Genomic DNA, 22,034 nt, shown 5'->3' on the forward strand with positions numbered 1-22,034 from the left:
ACCAGGGTGACACCCGTTAGAGCACAGGCGCGAGTATTTAACGTCTCGGTAATTGGATTTAGCGCTACATTAATATAAGAACCAGCCCGTAAAATTTCTTTGAAATGCGTCTAGACATATGGTCGTACAAGACCCATGCGAAAGTACGTCTTGTAAAAACTGTAAGAACTCTCACGTTCGCGAACCGAAATCAGCTGTTGCAATAACCTGTTTTGATTTGGAGTCTTCGTAACCGAAGGATAGGAACAATAATTTGAAGCGGGATTTAAAATTAAACTGTTTATTCAATTTGGAACATCAAAATATGCCATGCACTGTTAATGCGATAGCAGTTAGGTTTTATAATAATGCGTTGGACGATAAGTATTAGCACATAACGTTTATATAAATGGTAAGTAATAGCAATATATGTATGAACATGAAACACATGAATATTAGTAATATGAATACATATGTATATTGCAATAAGCAAACGATAATAGTGTAAAGCAATAAGCGTTAGTAAACAATATAATAATATGGAAAAATAAGCGTTAGCAATACAAAATGATATATACATGGGAATGATATGCCGTTGGATAATAATTTGTAATAGTAATTGCTTACAGTGATTGCCGTAGATAATCCGTAGAACACTGATTTTAAATAATAGGTATGCACTGTAAGGTTTTAATCTTAAGTAGCGAACTGTTCCGCGGTGTTGTTTCCGTAGAAGAGAGCTACGACCTCTGGGGCCCTTGTATTTATATGGTTCGCCGGAATGTCAAGTATGAGGGGTATACAAGGTATGCACTATGACTCATGTGCGAAATATGCATCTATAATTAGAACGTGTTGATGACTCATGTACGAAATATGCGTCGCAATACGATTTCCGGAGTGTTTATTTGGGGCTTTTGAAAAGGGGATACTCAACTCATTCGATGGATTTTGGGTGGTTTGATTGGAAAGGGGTTTTGGTGGCTTTGATTTGGAGGGTCGTAGATAAGGGTGAGACGTGGTCTTGAGTTTAGAGGGTTTTTGGGGCGAGGGACTTGTTTAAATTTAAATATGAGGAAGGAATTCGTGTCTCGTAGGGCTAAGGGGGGATGGGGATTTCGTCGTTGGCCATCTCAAGATGGGGACCGCTAAGGTACATCGCCTAGATGGTCAGTGATTGGGGAATGGGGTAAGAGTTGTGGAATAATTTATAGGAGATATTTTAGTTAATACATAGATAGCACAGAGACGTCTTAAAGACGTCTTTGAGACACCTATTTCGTACTTTCAAAACGTCTGACAGACGTCTGGTAAAGTCTTAAACACCTTTTAAAGACGTTTGTAAATGTTTATAGCTCAGATAGCACACGTCGTCTATAAGCCGTCTTTATGACGTCTGCAGACGTCTTGAAAGTCTGAAAGTCTTGAACGTCTATAGCCCAGTCAGCCACGTTCGTTTTGCAGATTTTGCGCAACGTCTGAGTACAAATGTTTGTGACAGAAAGACTACAGATTTGATACAGGATTTGTTATATTCGATGTTGAAAGCAGACTGTCAGCAGAAAGCCAACAGATTGTGCTGCCTTAACCTGCGAGCAGATTGGCGGCAGTATCTGCTGATACAATTTAATGATAGAAACCGATCAGATTCTGTGCAAAGCGATTTGGGGGCAGATAGGCAGCATAAATCAAGCAGATCCTGTTGACATAGCCTGCGAGCAGTTTACCGGCAGAAAGTAAGGAGAGTATGTTGATAGAATTTAATGGCATTTTCAAATTATAGTAGTTCACGTCGCGACCGCCAGGCGGCGACCGGGCGAGTGCTTCTCGCTTGCGAAATGGCACCGCGGCGGGAATAAGTGGCCGAGGGCTCGATCATTCAGGGCTCTCGAGTACCGTTCGCATTTGCCGGCATTTAACTGCGGAGTATATATTTGGTTTACCCGTATCTAAGGGCGGTATTATCTATCAGTCATTGCTTAAGACTAAGATAGTCTTAAGCTAGCGGCATCCTCTACTAGTCTAGTAGATTAGTAAAGAATGCCGGATGCATAAGACGATCTTAGTCTTAAGCAACGACTGATGATAAATGATAATACCGCTCTAAGATGACTGAATAGAATAGTTATCATTAATGCTTTTATATTTGGAAGAACTGTCTTTAAAAGTTTAAATAATTATTTTGAGCCTCCCTGGCATTGAATTGATTTAACAACCTGCTAAGTAAAATATTAAAAATGTTATAATACCCGTCTAAATACATGGTTTTCCAATATTTCTTTCTTCCATAAAATATGGTAAGAATCAGATCTTTAAAGTCGGTGGTCTTATAAACGTGTTCTATATATTATTTACGCTTAAGACTTTTGGACTGTTTTTAAATCTGTACTATTATATAAAATTGCCTACTATGTTCCCATTAAATTATGATTTTGCGGTCAGATCCTGACGTCAGGATCTGCTTCATTTCTGCCGCCAACCTGCGGTCGGTTTCTGTCAGCAAGATCTGATCGAAATCTGATATCAATCTGCGGTCAGATCCTGATGTCAGGCTCTGACCACAAAACCATAGTCAAATGCGGACATAGTAGGTCCCGAATCTGACGTCAGGATCTCCTCGAATCTGCTGTCAATCTGCTAGCATACTGCGGTCAGTTTGTTTACTGGGTAGACGTCTGTATATGTTGTTTGTTACGAAACTTTTTAAGACTCTTTAAGACGTCTTTAAGACTTTATCAGACGTCGTTTGTGAGGAAACGGTACGTCTTTAAGACATCCATTTCAAGACATCTTACAGACAAAAAAATTGGCGGTGACGAGAATCGAACTCAGAATTCTCGCTTACGAAGCAACCACCATTCGCAGGTGCGCAAGTAGTTACCCAACGTACTACCCTGTAAACATTGTTAATTTCTAGGTATATATCTAGTATTAATTATTTATAAAAAATGTGCATTCACGCGGAATATTCTACAGATTATCACCATTCGAACTCTAGATTCATTCCTTAAAAATTTACGTTTTAGCGACGTCTTAAGGAAGTTTTAAGACAGAGTGTCTAAAAAATGTCTGGGAGTTCTTATGGAAAGTAAAATTTTTATGTGTTTCTTAAAAGTTCTTGTTAATCTGCTATGTTTCGCTGAGCTCGAGGTGATGAACGCTGAAGATGAAGAAAAGATGGTTGTGGAGATGGTTCGTTCAAATTTAACCTATCAGATTTCATTCATATGTGTATTTAAACGAACATTATTGTACTTTACAAAAAATCGATTTCACTATAAGTTCAAGAACTTTATTACCTATTTATCTATTATGTGTAATAGATGTTACAACGAATGAACAGAAATCGTATAGCTTCAAGCATACCGCGTCCGGTAAAATGTTCACAATTTCGTTATCTGTATAAATTTTACTGCAACCTGATAGAATCACATTTTTTAGCCATTTATCCCCTTCAGTTAGAAGTTATTAATATTCTCACCTATTATACGTTATTATGTGGATTTGTTTAGGAATCAGTTTTGGCACAGAGGTCGTGGGTTCTCTAACAGGACAAGTAGGCACAGCGCTTTATGTAGCTCCAGAGCTGACAACAAAAGCAAAGAAAGCCATTTATAATCAGAAAGTTGACATTTACAGTCTGGGAATAATATTATTTGAAATGTCTTACAAGCCGCTAACAACGGGAATGGAGCGAATTAAGGTTATACTTAATCTGCGATCGAGAGACATCATACTCCCAGCGGAGATGCAGCAAGCAGACATAACACGACAAATTCATATCTTACGGTAAGCATAACAAACCACACATTTCTAAGTTTATTGGTGTATACATTTAATTTACTATACCTACTTGTGCCGCGATTTTGTGTATTGCTAATTTATTTAATATTGCTATTTAATTGTATTCTCATTTTACTATTTATGTATCTACAATAACCATTAATTTCTTCATATTTTCTTTAGATCATATGTAGTTGTCCCTTGTGCGGTATATTATTCTTCTGTGATATGTAGCTACAATTAAAATTTTTTATCAGTATTCGGCTTCACGGCCCTATATTACTTTATCATCTTCTGCTCTGCATAAAAATCACTAGAATGTAACTGGTGAAAACATCAAACACCGAGAAAGTAAAATTGGAGGCTTTCCAATAAGACGAGGCAGGGGTTATTTTCATAGGGTTTTATTCAGACTCCTCACTGTCGTACTGTATGATAGAACACTTATGATGTATGATTGGAGATGAAACTGAATAATAATGCACTTTATTTGTAATGAAGACAGAACATAACTTTATTTGTGCGCGGGCACGGTACAAGAGAGCGCTATTATGGCACGCCCCAGTTTTATTATTCGGCATGTACACAAAAACCAGAGATGCCGCGGTCTCTCGGTGGGGAGATCGGGATGGCACATGCCATCTGTCGATAGCGAAAATCGTATGGCTGACGGAGGCCTACATTATCGGTACCTACGGGTCAACCTTTGTCCTAACACGTACAAATATTGTTCTCATCGTTGCATTTCGGCCGCCATCTTATTAGGGGCTTTGTCGCAGTTATGAAGTTTCCCGGTTCGCCGGGAGGAGTGTAGGACTCGCAGTCCCTCGACGGTAATCCTGGTGGCGTGTAATCACTGTCTGGTGGCGGCCTGGTCGACGTGTGTGCACTTTCGGGCCTCCGCGGCTGGTGGCCACCGGTCGGGCGGTCCGCCACTGTTGCGGCGTAGTTATGGTCCGGGGCTCTTAGCCTGTTGATCCGCTACTGGGGATCAACGGCGTACGGCTGCGACGGTGAAGCGTTGGAAGTAGTGGCGATGGGAGGCACGGTAAGCCCGCTGAATGATCTGGCAGTCGGCTGTGGCGAGGTTCCCGAGCGCCAGCACACGGCGGGCGGTCGGTTGCGATATAGAAGCGGAAGCGTAATGTGATGTAAGCTTCATTCTCTCTCCGCCATTGTTCCTTGCCATCGCTGCCTTCTCATCTATTGCCTGGACCTATGTCACGTGCGGGAATCTTTTGTCACCTGCTGGAGGACCTGTTGTCCAGCCGATTTAGCCGTACTTGCGGTTGAGCTGCGCCATCTGTTGGCGGTTCCTCTGAATTCTTGTTTACGGGCGTCTCTCGCCGTTTGAGTGTCGGCTCGGTTGCCGTGCCGCCACATAAATATAGTTAATTTTCCCTATAAGCGCATTTCGCGCATGCGTTGTATGCGAGGTCGCTATCCCTACAATTTCTTGGAATGCTTGGGTCGAGAGTGAGGGATCCCCAGAACGAGCGGGAGAGGACGAAAGTATCGACTCGAAGTTGCCGTCGGTTACGAAATGGAGAAAGCATGATACTTTGTTACGTTTCGTATTTCACGCGTTTACGCTCTGCCTCTTCGAGCTCGACCCGCGTGCGCGCCTACAATGTATCAACGCTTTGTATATTTACGAGTATAATATCATCAATCTAATACGTTATAGAATTAAAAAAATGTCATGTTTCAACACTATAAGGATTCTACGTTCCGCGCATAATTGTCCCATTTGGCTGTCGCGAAGTGAATCACAACGAAGAGGAAGGTGCGATGCGAACCGATATAATAAATACGCAAAGCGCTGATACATTGTAGGCGCGCACGTGAAGCGAATTCGAAGAGGTAGAGCTTAGGCACGTAACAGACGAAGCTTAACAAAGTATCATGCTTTCTCTCTTTCGTAGCCGACTCTCTCGCTGTTGGGTTTTTTCACTCGCGCCATTGGCGGCTCGGAATAGTGTCCACTATTCGTTGTATGTTCACCTCCAGCCCCAAGGAGAGAATTTATTGTATTAACGACAAGAAACTCTTTGCCAAACTCGAACCGCTCGATCCTTACAAGCGCAGGCAGTATCCAGCAGGTCGGGAAATCCTCTGCAGTCCTGAATGTGTTCATAACCAGGAAGAAAATCGCAGTCCTTGAAGCCTTGATTAAAATCTTGGAGCGCCTCTGGTTGTGAATTGAGGTAAACCACAGCTGACACGAAATAAATCCGTGGAAATCCCATTTGTGTCATAAACTCAATTCCTATTATTATCTATAACGATCTCCAGCTAACCGTGCGGCGTGTGTAAAGGAGTGAGGCGCCAGTGAGGAGAAGTTTTATAACCCAGATCTGTGAAGTACGAGAATGGTGGTAGTACGAGAATACTACTACCAAGGTCTTCAGCAGGTTTACATTTTCCACTGCTGACCCATAAACATGGGCGGAACTGTTTCTTCAGGATTCCCTCCTGCTGGTTTCATTGAAAAACAAAGTCGTCCTGAAAGAAGAAACTTGACGGCAGAAAATCAGTTTCTGTGTGCTTTGAGGAACAAAAATCGCATGATAGAACAATTTTGTCAGTATAGAAACCGGTGATCCCTTCTGGCCCTAGTTACACTACGCTATTGTCTCCACTCTTGAACGACTGCTGCTTGCAGCGTTCCTCTCGCGTTTGCTAGCAAGAACGGAAGGCTGCTCTTCCACGAGAAAGCATAGTGTGGAAGAGTCTGTTATACAGAGTTAGGGGGGTAGACACGGGTAATGTAGCCCGACGTGTACCGACACAATCTGGCCCGAAGCATGGGATTGGGAGAATAAGTTTTTCGTCCTTATATGAACAGATTTTAGATTCGGTGAGGTCTAATTCAAAACAGGAAGATTCAATGCAGCGCGCTTTGGTCATGGTTCGACGAGATTTTGTTAATATCTAATAATATGAGTGTCCAAAGTAAAGCCAAAGTCGACAAAATACACCCGCGGAATCCAAGTATTTGTAGGTCACTAAAAGAGTTTTGTGACTCAAACAATGACCAGATCGCGCTGCACTTAACCTTCCTCATTCGAACGAACCTTTATTCAACTCAAAATCTTCTCATATAAGGACGAAAAACGTATTTTTGTGACTGCATTCCCAAATACGAGTTCCGCCATGTTGGCGATAATACAGAGCAAGTCACGTGACAAATTGAGTTCAGGTAGTGCACACGAGATAGCGCCTACTCGGGAAGACTAACAACGTGGAATCATAGCCAAACTGAAGCGTTAGGTAACTTGATATATATGCCAGTGCCACAATAAAAGCGTGATGTATTCAATGTATTTGCGTGATTTAGTTATGTATTTTCATACGATTGTAGGTTAGGTTATATGGCAATTATAGTATGCATTTTAGGCATACATTGAGTAGGAACTACTGGGAATTCTATACATTTACTAAATTAACGCTTTTACTGTAACACATTCATCACTTGAAATGTCTAATTTATGTTATAATTTTATGGACGCATTATTGGAAATAAAAAAGAGACATTGAAACTTTTTTACTAATACTGGAAGTATTGAAATTATTTGAAATTACTGCTCTTGTTATTATTCTTTTTTATTCTTCCGACTTTTGTATATAACATATAATAAGGAAAAGTCTCCAAATCAGTCAACAGTCGACTCCCTGATTTTTTTTGTAATTCTTTACGGTCCTATGCTGAGATGGGCATTATTTAAATCAGGCATGGGATTTAAGTGAACGCAGCGGTCGATTTTCGAAGGCAACGCCTCCTTTCTCCTGCCGCGCGTCTTGGCCCCCGCGGCGGCCTAGGTTCGTGGAGCGCTTCAGGCCCGTACTATATGAACTGCGCGTGGCGCATTGGGGCAACACTGTATCAATAGGTTTCCACATCACCCATGGGGGTACTATCATCAAAGAAATGATAATTATTTACACATTCTTCGATCGGTGACAGATCAGTTCAATGCAGAACTCAAATCGACAAATATAGTACTTTGCTGACAATCTTTATATTCACGTCAAATAAATATTTTAATTGCAAAATTTAGACGACGAACTATTCTTGAATTTCGCCAGTTCTTACATATGCACCACTGGGTTCGGAATTCCTGATCCCAGAGTTTCATGCATTTACCTATTGAAATGTTGCTTCAAGTCATCGGGCAAATGCATTGCTTCTTCTCGTACATACATATATCTGTTCGCGAGTAGGTGTCACGGATGACGCGACTTTGGTTTCCCAAATAAATTCATCTTTATCAGGGCCCTCACTCGAACCACGTAACAAGGAGACTGAACAATGTGAACCGAATGCGAGTGAAATAACGCACTAGTGAGAGACCGTCGGTCGACGGCGACTTGAGTCATCCAGTATTGAACATGAAATTATTTATATTTCTCATTACACCTTGATGAGAGTGTTACCACCGATGGATTTGCGAGTTTATGTCGACGAACACGAAGCAATTTGGTCTCTTTTTACAAGCTTTTATTTAGCTTCACTTGTGAGTTCGTTAGTTCGTTAGTTAGTTTGTGAGAATTAAATATTGTTAGCTAATTTTGAACCACTTTCACATGTCCGATCGACAAAAAATTTTGAACACATACGTAGTTCCGATGACAATACAATATTTTCAGTTCTCCGATCGGATTATGGAATCGGGAAAGCAAATAAAGGGTTATTCTCTCGCTAGAGTGTTTAATAGCAATGTCGCCGATAAGCCGTGCCTCGATGGGTGTCGAGGAGTTCGACCCTCGAGACCAGGGGGGCCAAATGTTGCTCCCTAAGGAGTGACGAATCGAACTTCTGCATTTCTCATTGGATCTTCGTGAAAGTAGTGTCAATCGATTCCTTATGTTTTCCCGATGAAAATAGTCCAAAAACAATATAAATCGTATCATAATTAAGGAAATTTCATAAAAAAATCGATTTCGATAACTGCGTTAAACTTAGTTCGATTTACATGACAGTTGATATGTGTTTCATCGGAAAAACATGAGGAATCCATTAGTGCCACTGCCATATCGATGCGATGAAGAATAAAGTATTTTTAATACTATGTAGTGAAACATTTCATGGTCGACCGCCCGGTGTCATTTCGTCTTCTCCGCGTTGCCCAGGCGATGATTCACAGCTTATGCAAAAATGACATGCTTTATTTCTTCATCGATTCGATATAGAAGTGACACCAATAGATTCCTAATGTTTTTCCGTAAAGTGTATTGGGACGTCCCGGACCCACCACATGGGTCACGCCCGGTTAGACTCCGCCGGCGCCGCTAGAGGTCTACTCTTCTCGCAAGTCCTATCGTCCACTCTCGTTCGTACTGTAGTTTGCAAAAATGTTGACGGCAGGATGCTGAGCGGGCCAAGGGGGCTACCTCGCCCACGCCGCCCCACTCTCTGCCGCGGAACTCCCCAATTCCCCATTCGTATGTTCTTAGCGGCACACGTTGCATCCTTCGTTCTCCTCGTCACGCGGTGCTGCTCGCCGATTCGTTTACGTGACGCGTCGGCTAACAGCGACAATACGTGTACCTTACCTCTACCACTGTGTTAGAGAACCGTGGGCCTATGAGGATACACTCGATCGGACCACCAAGTTTCTGCTCGTCAACATTTTTGCAAACAACAGTATATATACAAGTTCCGAGTTTATTTCCTCTTAGTCCCCGTGTGTTTAGGGCAGGGGCCGTCCTATAGCCCTACTGATGAGTCTGGCTGACGGTCCCAAGACGAAACACGCACATCTCTTCTTTTCCTCCTCGATCTTTAATGCCAATCCACCTGCCCCGCACAGTACTCCAAAAAGCGTGACCGGCCCGAGGGATTACGGTTACGCCGGAGGCGACGGGGCAAGATCCCTCTTTACGTTCCGGAATCAATCACTAATCACTATCTCGGTTTCGGACGTAACAGTATGAATAAATTATTATTTTCTTTTTTAGTACATTTTAATAAAAGCTTGTTTTTAAATTTTTTTTCATTATAATTTATTTCTTATGAATACATGATCAGGACACACTCTACATTCACTAAAAATTCACCGAATTGCTCCCTATTTGACATCATTTTCATCGGGTAACCCTACAAAAACCATTGATAATTCTTTCATCAACACTTATCAAAAACATGAACATTTTATTTTTCTGTGCTGAGTATTTTATCTAGCTCGTTGGTTGTCTTGCTCTCGGCTGTCAACGGGCGGTCTACTAGGGCTCGAGGGTCCTCGCTCGCAGCGAGAAAGCAAAACAGTGGGGTGGGTAGGTCTTTCCCGATAATCCAAGCCTCAAGGTTTCTCAACAATCGGGAGACTGTACATATTATTTCTGATGCTTTCGACGATGCGCGCAACTATTTGCGTGCGCGGCTTCATGTTGCACGTTAAAAAGTATTCTTTTAATTACAATTAGTAATTCAGTTTGTAAGTGCAATTAAATTAGGCCTCATTAAAATCATGCACAGATCATTCATTTTAACTAATTGACCAAATCATTTATTTTTTAATTCGTGAATGCAGTGCTCTGGTGAAGAATATCGTAATACAGAGCTAATATTCTAGGCCATACAGTATCTACGGTATTGTCAATGTGCAGTTGAAACGCGCGCCACTTCACACTATCGTTTCTTAGCATTTATACGGGTGATTCTCTAGCTAAAGTTGTCAAACGCGATGCTCGCCAACATTCATGTGTCTCGCTGAGTTTCGTGGGCTTCGACGCTCGAAACCAGCGGGGCCATACAATGTTGCGCACTAAGCAGTGACGAATCTGAAGTTCTGCAATTTCTAATCAGATCTTTGCGAAAGTGACGTCAATCGGTTTCTAATGTTTTCTCGAGCAAATTGGTTCCAAAAATGATATAATTCGGGCAATAATTAAGGAAATTACGTGAAAAATTTATTTGCAGAATTGAAACTCCGTTTCGTTAAAAATAGTCCGATTTAAATTATTTTCTGTCAATTTAATCGTGAGAATGTCAGGAATCCATTGATGCCACTTTCATGTTGATATGGTGAAAAATAAACAAATTCTGTTTCTGTATATTCGATGACAACATCGCAGTAGCACCGGCGAGTGCATTAGCGCATATGAAAAGCTATCGAATAAGCAATTGCAATCTAAAGTCACTATTGCACCAACACAATTTTATATGTAAATGTTTGTTCAACTGCTTTCTGCATAGGACGTTTAATTATCTTATAATAAGTATATAACTTTCATGTTCTGTTTCAGTGTTTTGCTACTAAAAAAATGCCTAACCCAACCTAATGAACTTTATTTTCTGGGGATATCCCCTCATCTATTTTTTCTTTTCACTTACAATTCCTTACTGCCAACGTAGCATATTGTAGCATAAGCACATTTCAAGTAATTAAAGTGTGCAATGAATTTTTTACAAGTATAACGCAACAGCTGAGAATTTCTTTCCATATTCAGAATAGAATATGGAAATTGCAAACAGCTCCCTCTCGCGTTCATCAGGCACCCGCGTATCTATCGGTATTATCATTTCTGTACAGAATAAACCTGCTGTAATACCGACATGCCAAATCAGCCGGGTCACGTGACGTGTCTACCCCCTTAACAGGGTCAGCCACGTGAAGGCGTAAAAGGTGATCTTTACCATCCCCGAGATTATTCAATGTTCAGCTGAATATGAACCATTCAGCGACTGAAATAGTAAGAATTTAAAGCAAGAGAATTCATTTTTATAAAAAGAAACATGCATGGGATAAAGAAACATTAAAAAAAAGTCCCAATTTTGTGAACACCAAACAGACACATAATACACGCGTGCGCACACCCATACGCCAACCAAAAATATTTAGCAGGACTATTGCTCAGAAAAAAGCGAACCTTTCATAGATGTCTTAACTTTGATAATTTGGGAAATTTTGTTCCGTGCCTTCTTTATTATTATTATTCGTCTTTATTACTTGGAAACATACAAAGCACAGTAATACATAAAGAATAGCGAAGTAAAAGGCGAGGCTGCAATACAATACTGTTAGAAACCTAACCGTAACTAAATAACGAAAACTAAAGCTAAAACTAGGAAAGAAAAGAAAATACAGAAAAATTAAGAGAAATAATTATTAAGAGAAAAAATTATTATGGCGCATTAAGATAGAAAAGCATAAACATAGGTGGGCAGACAAGGATCAGACAAGGAACAGAAAGAATATAGAGGTGACTTAGAAATAGTGTAGAAATATATATCGTTGAGCTTTACATTTAAAATCAAGAAACAAATTTAGCCCTCGAATATCAGGTGGAAGGGATGTGTAACAGTGAACAGAAATATAGGCGAACAAGGATTCAAATTTAGATAGGTGGGAGATATGACGGAACTTGGGGGCACAAAAAGAAAAACGCAAACAGGAGTTTTGTACACGTTGAATAGGGAGAAAAAGGCGAGAGGATAAACATGGACAATAGACAACATTACAATAATCAAACAAGGAAATAATCAAAGACTGGGATAATAACAGTTTTTGTGCCAATGAAAGAATATGACGGGCGGGGTAAAGTAGACGTAAACGAGACTAGGCTTTACGACACAGAGAGGAAACATGCTGAGCATATGAGAGCAGAGGATCGCAAGTGAGTCCCAAGTTGCGAATGGAGTCTGAAGGGTATAACTGTACGGATCCGAGTGTGACAGAGATGGGATGGAGTTGATGCAACGAGGAAGGGAAGATAAGAACAAGAAGGGAAGATTTGACGGAATTGTGGCGTCTCTACCACCACGTTCTTTTTTGCGATACTATTCTTTTCTTACGTTTCTAACTTTCACATCACTAAATTCTCTTACTGTTTACAACTTCCTGCCTATTCTTCTTCGTTTTTTGAGGGTTTGGCTTGGGCCTGGTGTTCGTCAAGAACATGTGGCAACCAGGCCCGCGCGAGCCAAAGTGGAGTCGTTTCTCGCGTAGCTTTCTCTTTTACCGATCTCGGCATTTCTTCAGTTTTCTCTCTCGCTCTTTTCCTATTTCCTTCCTTCACTTATTCCACCCCTGGTTAAGAGGTTATACCTAGTCAGGCGGCCGCAAAGAGGCAAATCTTTGTATTTTTTTTTTTTTTTTTTGAAAAAGCGGAAGCATATATGCTTACAGAACTTTTTGCGCTTAACAGAGCAAAATGCAAAGAACATTTGGTAATTTTTTCGTAGAAAAATATTTACTTTTATAATAAAGTAACAACCGACATCCAAGAAGCATTTTTAAAATGTAAGATAATTCGACGCTGAGCGGAGAAGCTGGTCAAGACATCGTGGATCTGCTCGCGCTGCCATGGCTGCGGCGACCGCACCGAAGCAGACGATTGTCAAATGTTTCTCAATGAGCGGTCGAATCCGTGATTTCCACCGACGCGCAGTTTACCACAGCGTCTCGAAAACGGACGGACCCTTTTCTTACATTCAGCACCGAATATAATATCGCATTTTTACCAGTAGTGGTCTTGGGTTTCATTTAACTCCTCTACCTCTTATAAAAATTTTGGTTTTGCGGTGAGCACTGCCATTCGGAACCAGATTATCTAAAATCAACAAACAAAAAAGATTTCGTTAGTAAATTAATGTATCCTCAGGTTGACGGAGAGAATTTTCCGAAATATTAATTTAAAACAAAATAGCGGCTATTTAAAGTTGAAATCCTTATTTTTTCGTGCAAAAATCACGAATGACACATGTTTTACACATCCTGTAATTTTTTCTCGTCGATTTGAACCTCCATTCGTTCGGAATCAGGAAAAAACCAAGAGAAAAAAAGATTCGAGAAAAACGCCTTTAAAGTGTCGGGGGAAAGGCGACGCTATAGGTTGTGACGAGGCCACGTCACGCGCCGTGCGAGCATGCAGCGCAGATTGGTTAAGCCGAGTTCCGACCGTGACCGCTAGGCGGCCGCGAAACCGCGAATCGTCTCGCGAGCGAAGATATACGGTCTGTCAATATAAAGGCCACAGCGAGCAATGTGGACAGCTCTTGTACAGTACATAGTAGTGTGCAAACACCGCCGGACCGTACATCCAAGACGCTCTTTTTGTATCCGTGAGGGGTGCACGTGTTGACCATAGTCACACGGTGCCGATTACCAGCCTCCTTTCCGAAATAGGCCGAGAGCAATCTTGCGCCCTACCTTGCCGATGAGGTGTCTCCGCGCCCAATAGGCTAGAGCCCTATTGCACATCGGAAGTCTATTGTACGACTCCCGCACAACGCGCCTTATACAGGGTGTCCCACTAAGGAGTGGACAGCGCGATATCTCTTAAAGTATTGTCGATAAAAATATAAAAAAAATAGGGAATTGCATGGTTCGAGGGGGCCCATTTATTAGCGCGAACGAATTTTGTTTTCGATTATTATTTTAAAAGATACGATGGTCAAGTTCGGTTTTTCAAATGGAACTATTTTTTTTGAAGACCTGAGTTGATATTGCATTCCAAGACAAATTCAACAAGCTTTAATGTATACACTTTATTTCCACTGGTTTTTAAGATATTGCGCTTGCAAATTTACTGATTTTCACTGCAAGAAACCCCTCTGGAATGGCAAAAACCAGGGGCGGTCTTACTGACGCCACGGGTGGCACTGCCTGTTGAAATGGATACTTACCTGCCAAAGGTCTACGCCAGAAATGGCAGGCCCAAAGGCTGGACAATTCTTTTCCGTCAGAAATGCTACTTAGGTAGGTACATCTGCGGTATCGAGAAGCGCATCGTTACTTTTATTTCGCATTTGCTTCTACGCTCGGATGGCCGGTTCTTTTGGGAGGGATGCAAGTTGGATTGGTTAGGTTAGGAGGAGTGAAAGTTGCTAGACTAAATTTCATCCATAGGGAGCAGATTGTATCAGAACCAATCCAACCGCAGATGTACCTACCTAAGTAGCATTTCTGACGGAAAAGAATTGTCCAGCCTTTGGGCCTGCCATTTCTGGCGTAGACCTTTGGCAGGTAAGTATCCATTTCAACAGGCAGTGCCACCCGTGGCGTCAGTAAGACCGCCCCCGGTTTTTCCCATTCCAGAGGGGTTTCTTGCAGTCAAAATCAGTAAATTTGCAAGCGCAATATCTTAAAAACCAGTGGAAATAAAGTGTATACATTAAAGCTTATTGAATTTGTCTTGGAACGCACTATCAACTCAGGTGTTCAAAAAAAATAGTTCCATTTGAAAAACCGAACTTGACCATCGTATCTTTTAAAATAATAATCGAAAACAAAATTCGTTCGCGCTAATAAATGGGCCCCCTCGAACCATGCAATTCCCTATTTTTTTTATATTTTTATCGACAATACTTTAAGAGATATCGCGCTGTCCACTCCTTAGTGGGACACCCTGTAGACCGTCAGGGCAGAACGTTCACTACCTCCACATCCTCCGTCCCCCAGCTCGTCGCAAGCACCGCCGCCGCGTGAACTAACGCCGACGCGATCGAGCCGAACCTAGAACCCGCGACTCGGAATTGTATAACCAAAAATGAACAATTCTTATTTATTAGAACCACGCCTCTGATCATTCGTCGAACCTGGTCTTACCGACTGAGTCGGCATCTAACTCCTCCGTCCCACCGGTAACCGTCTCGCTAACCGGAGACGGTCACAAGGTTGCCGCTTGACGTTTTAGCTACCAAATCTACAATTTTGCGAATTTTACTATAAACCAAGCGGCATTTTATTCGGAAAAGATAGTACTTTCGGAAAATATAATAAAAAATCGATTTTTCGACTGCTCTGTCCCCTTAATGGCTAGTGCTTTCCTCGTATTTCCGGCCACCTATCCTCGACCGCCGAAACTCATAAAACTGAGTGAAACATGAAATTCGTGGTGTGAAATTCGCCTCTCACCCCGAATAAAAGATATTCTCCGCACTTGAAGTTATCAACTTATCCGGACATTTCTGTACTTCTGTAGTTCCTGCAGCAAACGGGAGGGAGTGAGAATGAGTGACCGGACAATATATGCGTAGTCGAACTTAAAGGGTCGTCATTAATTAGTGAATGAACGTGTCAGTTCCGTGCAACGTTCATTGGTACGAAAAAGAGGGTATAGAGACTTTCTTCTTCTTACCAATGGCACACTGCAGGGAACTGACACTGTCACTGATAAGTGAGCAGCGAACTTAAAACCTTCCGTTTATGAATCAGACGCTCTTCGCAGTCACATATCATACCTTGTTAATAACTCCTTAAGGGGTCATATACGTTTCTCGGCACTAAAACGTGGTCAATGTTTGGGAGTGATTCAGGGATAAACTATTAGTCCGATTGGTTTAATTGTTTTTGTGTTGTATAGGTACATGTTTATAGATTATAAAACAGGTCTGAGAATAAAAAAATATTTAAAAATATGGCGGCTGCGTGCAGTGGCGTAGAATGTGTTTACTGGCGCCGCCCCAAACGGTGTGCACAATTCATCTCGTACAAGCGGTCTGAATAAAAAAAATCCGTCATGATTCGTCGTTTTGAAAAAAATGCAATCGGTCGGAATAGCGAAAAAAATAGTTAATATCGTGTTTTCAACTTTTTTATCTGAGCCTGTAATGAAATTTTAAAAAATGCCTTTTGTAGATTTAAGTGGTATGTGCTGAAAATTTCATCAAAATTGGTTAACGCAGCTATGAGCTACAAACAGTTAAAGTTGGTGAAGAACATACATTTCGGCAGTTTTCGGCCACACATTTTTTCTGGCGATAATTCTCAAAATTTCCGTACATAAATATTTCTTCGGCGTTTTTAAACAGACTTATTCGTTATCAGCAACAATGTTGGCCGTTATTGACTTACAGATTTTTATCACAATAACGAGCTACTATCACTTTTCATTCATTTCCTGTTACATTACCTTTTCGTAGCTACGTTATTAACACAAGGAAATTTACGTATTCCTTATCCTCCCACTTCAAATAATTATTATTTTCGATTCCTCTAAAAGAACCTATGTATTCGTCTTTTTACGTTACACATGATTTTCATCCATTTATCCTTTATTCATTATTCACTTTAAATAACAAAGAAACCATAACAAAATGTTCGATTTTATTTGTTACGTCTTTTTCATTTGCCATTCTACGCAATTTCCTTCGATGCATGTCGAGTTGCTTGTTCGTAGTCGCAGCGCGGCTCGCGGCGACGCCATCGCGGGAACTCAGCCACCAGAGTCGCGCTCTGATTGGTCAGTTCCTTTTGTTAATATCTCGTTAACAAAACCTCGAAAAACATTTTCGGAAAGAAAAAACTTGTTTGCAATTACCCCCTGAGTCACCCCCTTCAAGAAACCGCAGCATTTTTGGAACACCTTGTATGACCCCTGTATGAACTTAAGATCTTTTATGGGAATATAATTTAACTATTTATAAAAAATGTGCACTGGCACAAACTGTTATACAGAATATCATCATATGACCACTAGATTCACGCTTTAAAATTTTATGAAGATCCGAATAGGACCCATCGTAGAGTTTCCTTTTTACAAGATTTTTAGTCAAATGCACCCATACATAGCGAAGTTTGAAATTCACTTTCTGATAAACCAGATCTGCACAGCTAGGTTGGGACAGGCAAGAGCGGTCTCAATTGCTCGCGACCAAAGCCAAGAGCGACCCCGTAAGCAGTTCCCCCACTCTGTGGCCACTAGCTGTGTTCCTGACGTACGATCACTCCCCACCACAACACTGTTGCTCATGAAGGAGTGGCTTAGCGCTTTAAAACTGGATCCAGACCTGAATGCCTATACGCTGAGCAGGCTGAGCGCGCACAAATGACGCATGCGGAGGGGTGGAAAGTGCCTTGTGTCTTTCTTCACCAACTTCTGTGCTTAGCTTAGCCCAATCCGCAGTCATAAAGATGCTATCGAAGGAACTCTCCCTCGTGGAGAGACACAGGAAGAAAAGGCGTAGTCCGCTGGGCCTCGGGGAGCAGATATTGCTGTGAAAAGGGCCTCTTCAAGAGAGTGACCGTTTGGGAGGTATGCAGGGTAGATTGGTTAGGTTAGGACCAATCGGACTTCAAGCCCACCTTCTCTCATACGGAATACGTCACAAGTGCTTTTGTTTTGATATTGGAGCGCGTGTACATTCCGAAATGATAAGGGATCCGTCTCCAATTTAAAAGGAAGACGACGCAGGCGGGGTCATTCGCAGTGAGCGGACTATCCTTTTTCTTCAGGTGTTCCTCCACAGAGCGTATTGCAACCCCCGCGAGTAATCTCGTGTTATTTATTAATACAGCAGCGATAACAAGAAGTGTATTCACCTTTTGTTCAGACCTAACCCAGACTCCGATATTCCCCTTTTATGGAATGTAATATAGTACGACTGCGTTAATACAGTTTATTTTGAATAGAATATTGGTTTATTTTTTATTGCACCATTAGTCGACCAAGCGCTCCCACCTACCTGAAACCAGGCGCATCGCGCGATGTTTGTCACCGTGCTCCAACTACATAGAGTTTTTCAATCTCCGCCAATTAAAGAAACTTAATGAACAGAGAATTCACCACAGAAGAAGGATATATTTTTTTTTCAAATTCTTTTATACTTTAACCGGACATCAAATTTGCAAAAGAAAAACATTTCTATTATGTTTATGTTGCAAACACCTCTCTCGGAATACAAAAGCAATTCATTCACACAGAGCTATCCTGCTTGATTAAAAGAAAAAGACACAAGTCCGTACCTTCAATAATTTAGGAGATTAAAATTCATTTCTGAAGCCGTTTCGTAAGAATCATCGAAAACAGGAAACTTTGATAATTTATATTTTTAAACAATTTCAAATCTGGAAAAATGAGGACTTACCCCTCTCTAATTTCATATGGTCTACAATATATTACACTAGTATCATGAATATCCCAGACATCGAGGATTTCAGAAAAGTATTTCATATGCTTCTATCTTCCACGAATCCACGCTGAGCGCAATGCACTCCAAACTCCCTTTGATGTGTGGAAGAAAACCGACAACGGTCGGCTCAGGCCATGTGTCTTCGCCGGCATTCGCGAATAGGGTCGCATACGTCGAGTCACCACGAATGACACGTCCACACTAACATATGCGTTCGCGCTCACCCTTTCTGACGTAGAAGCATGCGGTCCTGGCTACCGTTTCACCCGTCAATAACAGAATATTCGTGCGCGTTCAGCCTTGCTCAACGTATACTCATTCAGGTCTGGATCAGGCTTAAGACGCTCTTTCCCCATGCACTCGAAAATTTTTGCCCGGCCGGCATTCAACCTTCACGACTGTTATGAACGAAGCCTTGAACGAAAAAATTGTGTTGTTCATTTGTCACTTATTTTGGCACGGGGAGTAATCATTTTGTCGGTTGTGTTATGAACTCATACCTTGTATTTTTAATATAATTTTCTAAGCTCTGATGTATACTTGTGACATGTTTTAGACAATGCACATTGGTGTCGTAATTGAAACCAATATAAAGTACCCATGAATATTTGATGAACGACATTTGATTCTGAACATCCAATATGTGCTATTATATACTATTAGTATTTTATGATAAAAATTTATATTCTTCGTAAACGTGCAAAATACGAAAATTTATGTACTTATTTTCAAGTACAATTATCAAGTGTTTACATTTAACATTTTGCAAACGTATTTCTATAAACAATTATTGTGCAAAAGTTAAAGCAAACTAAAGTGCTACATCTCGGGTTTCGTCCTTGTCAGTATATATTAATGTAACTGATTAATAATGTAATAATCGGTAAATTAATCAGAGCAGAAATTAATTACAATACCTGTTAATTCCAGGTGGTTATTAAACCATGACCCTAGTCAACGACCTACAGCTCAAGAACTTCTCTCTTCGGAATATCTCCCCCCGCCACGACTTGAAGAAACAGAATTGCAAGAAATGATTCGACGCACACTTTCAAACAATCAAAGCAAAGCGTATAAATATCTCATTTCTTGCTGTTTTATGCAAGAAGTCACACCAGCAGACGATATTACTTACGACATGAATTTACCCAATAGGGGTCACGTAAATCTTTTGTCATGGAAGAAGCATCAGGAGGGAGTGATATGCAAAGTAACCGAGATTTTCCAAAGACACGGCGGTGTTTATTTGGAGACACCACTTTTGATGCCAAAATCGCGTCAATTCTGTAGTTTTTCAGATTCTAGTGTAAAATTAATGACTCGTACTGGAAACGTTGTTTGTATCCCTCATGATTTGCGTGCCTCTTTTGCAAGATACATTGTATGGAATAACGTGCCACATATCAGAAGATATGCTATTGAAAGAGTCTTTAGGGAAAAGAAGGTATTTATAGACTTATTTATATCTACTATAGATTATAGATCATAAAAATTGTGGCAATTTATTTGTATATATATATATATATATATATATATATGTGTGTATTTATATTATAGTAATTTCTTTACAATAGGAAATAACGAATTTTTATGTTGTATAATACATAATACTATATAATAAGACGCATAAGGGGTAACATACACCTGGGAGGCGAAGAAGTAGAATGAATTTGAAGAATTTTTTTTCGGTGAAGAAATGTTTTCTTCAAAGAAACATTAGATACATTAGAAAGGTCGCACTTTTATCTATAAAATGTGAATTTTTCATTAAAAAATTCGGAAAAGAAGCTGCGTGGTAGCTGTTTCCATACAACGGTTTTTTCGGAAAAGGCGTCTGCCGTAACCATAATATTTTCGCTGTTTTTCTGAAACAGAAAAGAAAAAAAAATCTTAAAATAGACCAAAAATCTGATCCTTCTCGTACCCGGTTCTTTTTTTAAATTTTTCGCAAAGGGGCGTGCATTTAAACATAGAAATTGACTTTATAACTGATAGTGAGAAAAGTCATAAAGTCGATTCCTATATTCAAATGCACGCCCCTTTGCGAAAAATTGCAAAAATTAATATCCATAGTTTTCAGCGTAGGTATACTCCCCCACCCCCGTACATACCATACTCCTCGACGATTATAGAGGGTGTAAACAGTATACCCGTTAACTTTTTTAAAGGGTGGTAGGGGAGTTAAAATGGAACATAAAATATCGTCTGACATAGTGTCCGATCTGCTATCATTTTACAGTAATAATGTCTTAAAGGTAACATGTTATACACTGAACTAATAGCCGCAGGATTCCATAATTGTGCAGATACATATATACCATATCGACGTTCGTTTAAAAAAACAACACGTTTCAGTTTGCCACGTAAAGAAGCACATTCCATCGTTTCTGACGAATATTAACACTTTTGGTTTACCGCCGCGAAAACTAGCATATTTGACTGCTTACGAGAGAATTCCCGAACCCGAAAATTCAAAAAATTCTGAAACTTTGTGGATATGTAGGGGATTTCCTGCTGATTACAACGCAATTTTTTTTGCTGCCCAAAATCACTTTAAGGGGGTGAAATTAACCCCTGAAGATTCGACTATTTTTCGATTTTATTTTATAACACACAATCCGTAAAAGATAGAGAAAAAGTTTCAAGACAAAAGTTACTTCTTTTAATTAGATTTATCAAACCGTAAAAGTTTTATCAATTGTTTAAACAATTAGAAAAAAGTTATAAACAAAAATATGAATAATGTTTTCTAAAAATCGGGTTTTCGCGTGAAATCTGAACTGGATGTTTAAATAATTATGAAACAGCATAATCCATATTTTTTTACATATAATTTCAACTATTGTTGTATTGCGGAACTGTGCTCCGCGACAATCGAAGAACTTTTGGATCCTATTGTAACGTGCCTTAAGCTGCACAAACAGCAATCTTTTTCTAACATTTATTAGGAAATAATACGCGACGCGTAGTAAGAAAATAAGATAATTTATATACTTTTGTGTCTAATTACACTTGGGGCATTGAAATAAGTGCATACGAATTATTTCCTTATCATTATAAGAATTAAGAATTATTTCTTTATCATTCGTTAAGAATACTAATATATGTATTCTCATTATTAATGCTCGAGAGAACAATTGGCATGAAATGATACTTTGATGGGAGACAAAAGTAGGTATATATTCACATCACACAAGTGTTTTCAATGTTCTCTAACTAATCGCTTATTAAACGCGATTATTAAACGCGAATTCATTATTTTCGAGGAAAATAAAGACGATCCATTTTAATAAGATATTTCACTGTTCAAACATGTTTTCTTCAGACGTGATAAAATAAGATACATACAGGGTGTCCCAAAAATGTCGGAGTTCCTTGAAAGGGGTGACTCAGGGGGTGATTTGAAACAACTTTT

At 40.2% G+C, this 22,034-nt stretch overlaps 3 protein-coding genes across 6 annotated transcripts in view; 1 reads left to right on the forward strand and 2 right to left on the reverse strand.

The window, feature by feature from the left end:
* Gcn2 (eukaryotic translation initiation factor 2 alpha kinase Gcn2) overlaps nt 1–22,034 on the forward strand; it is a 387,266-nt gene that overhangs the window by 251,065 nt on the left and 114,167 nt on the right. For all 4 annotated transcript variants that reach the window (XM_076808485.1, XM_076808487.1, XM_076808484.1 and 1 more), the window contains 2 exons: nt 3,492–3,768; nt 19,550–20,063. In XM_076808485.1, coding sequence (XP_076664600.1) covers nt 3,492–3,768; nt 19,550–20,063 — 791 coding nt within the window. The remainder of the gene's footprint in view (nt 1–3,491; nt 3,769–19,549; nt 20,064–22,034) is intronic.
* Nucleotides 1–22,034, reverse strand: part of LOC143367013 (uncharacterized) — a 236,059-nt gene that overhangs the window by 162,068 nt on the left and 51,957 nt on the right. The gene's annotated exons all lie outside the window — the stretch shown is intronic.
* Nucleotides 1–22,034, reverse strand: part of LOC143367031 (uncharacterized) — a 426,392-nt gene that overhangs the window by 16,416 nt on the left and 387,942 nt on the right. The window lies entirely within an intron of this gene.

The sequence above is a fragment of the Andrena cerasifolii genome, chromosome 3, assembly GCF_050908995.1.
Source record: "Andrena cerasifolii isolate SP2316 chromosome 3, iyAndCera1_principal, whole genome shotgun sequence".
NCBI classification, from domain to species: Eukaryota; Metazoa; Arthropoda; class Insecta; order Hymenoptera; family Andrenidae; genus Andrena; species Andrena cerasifolii.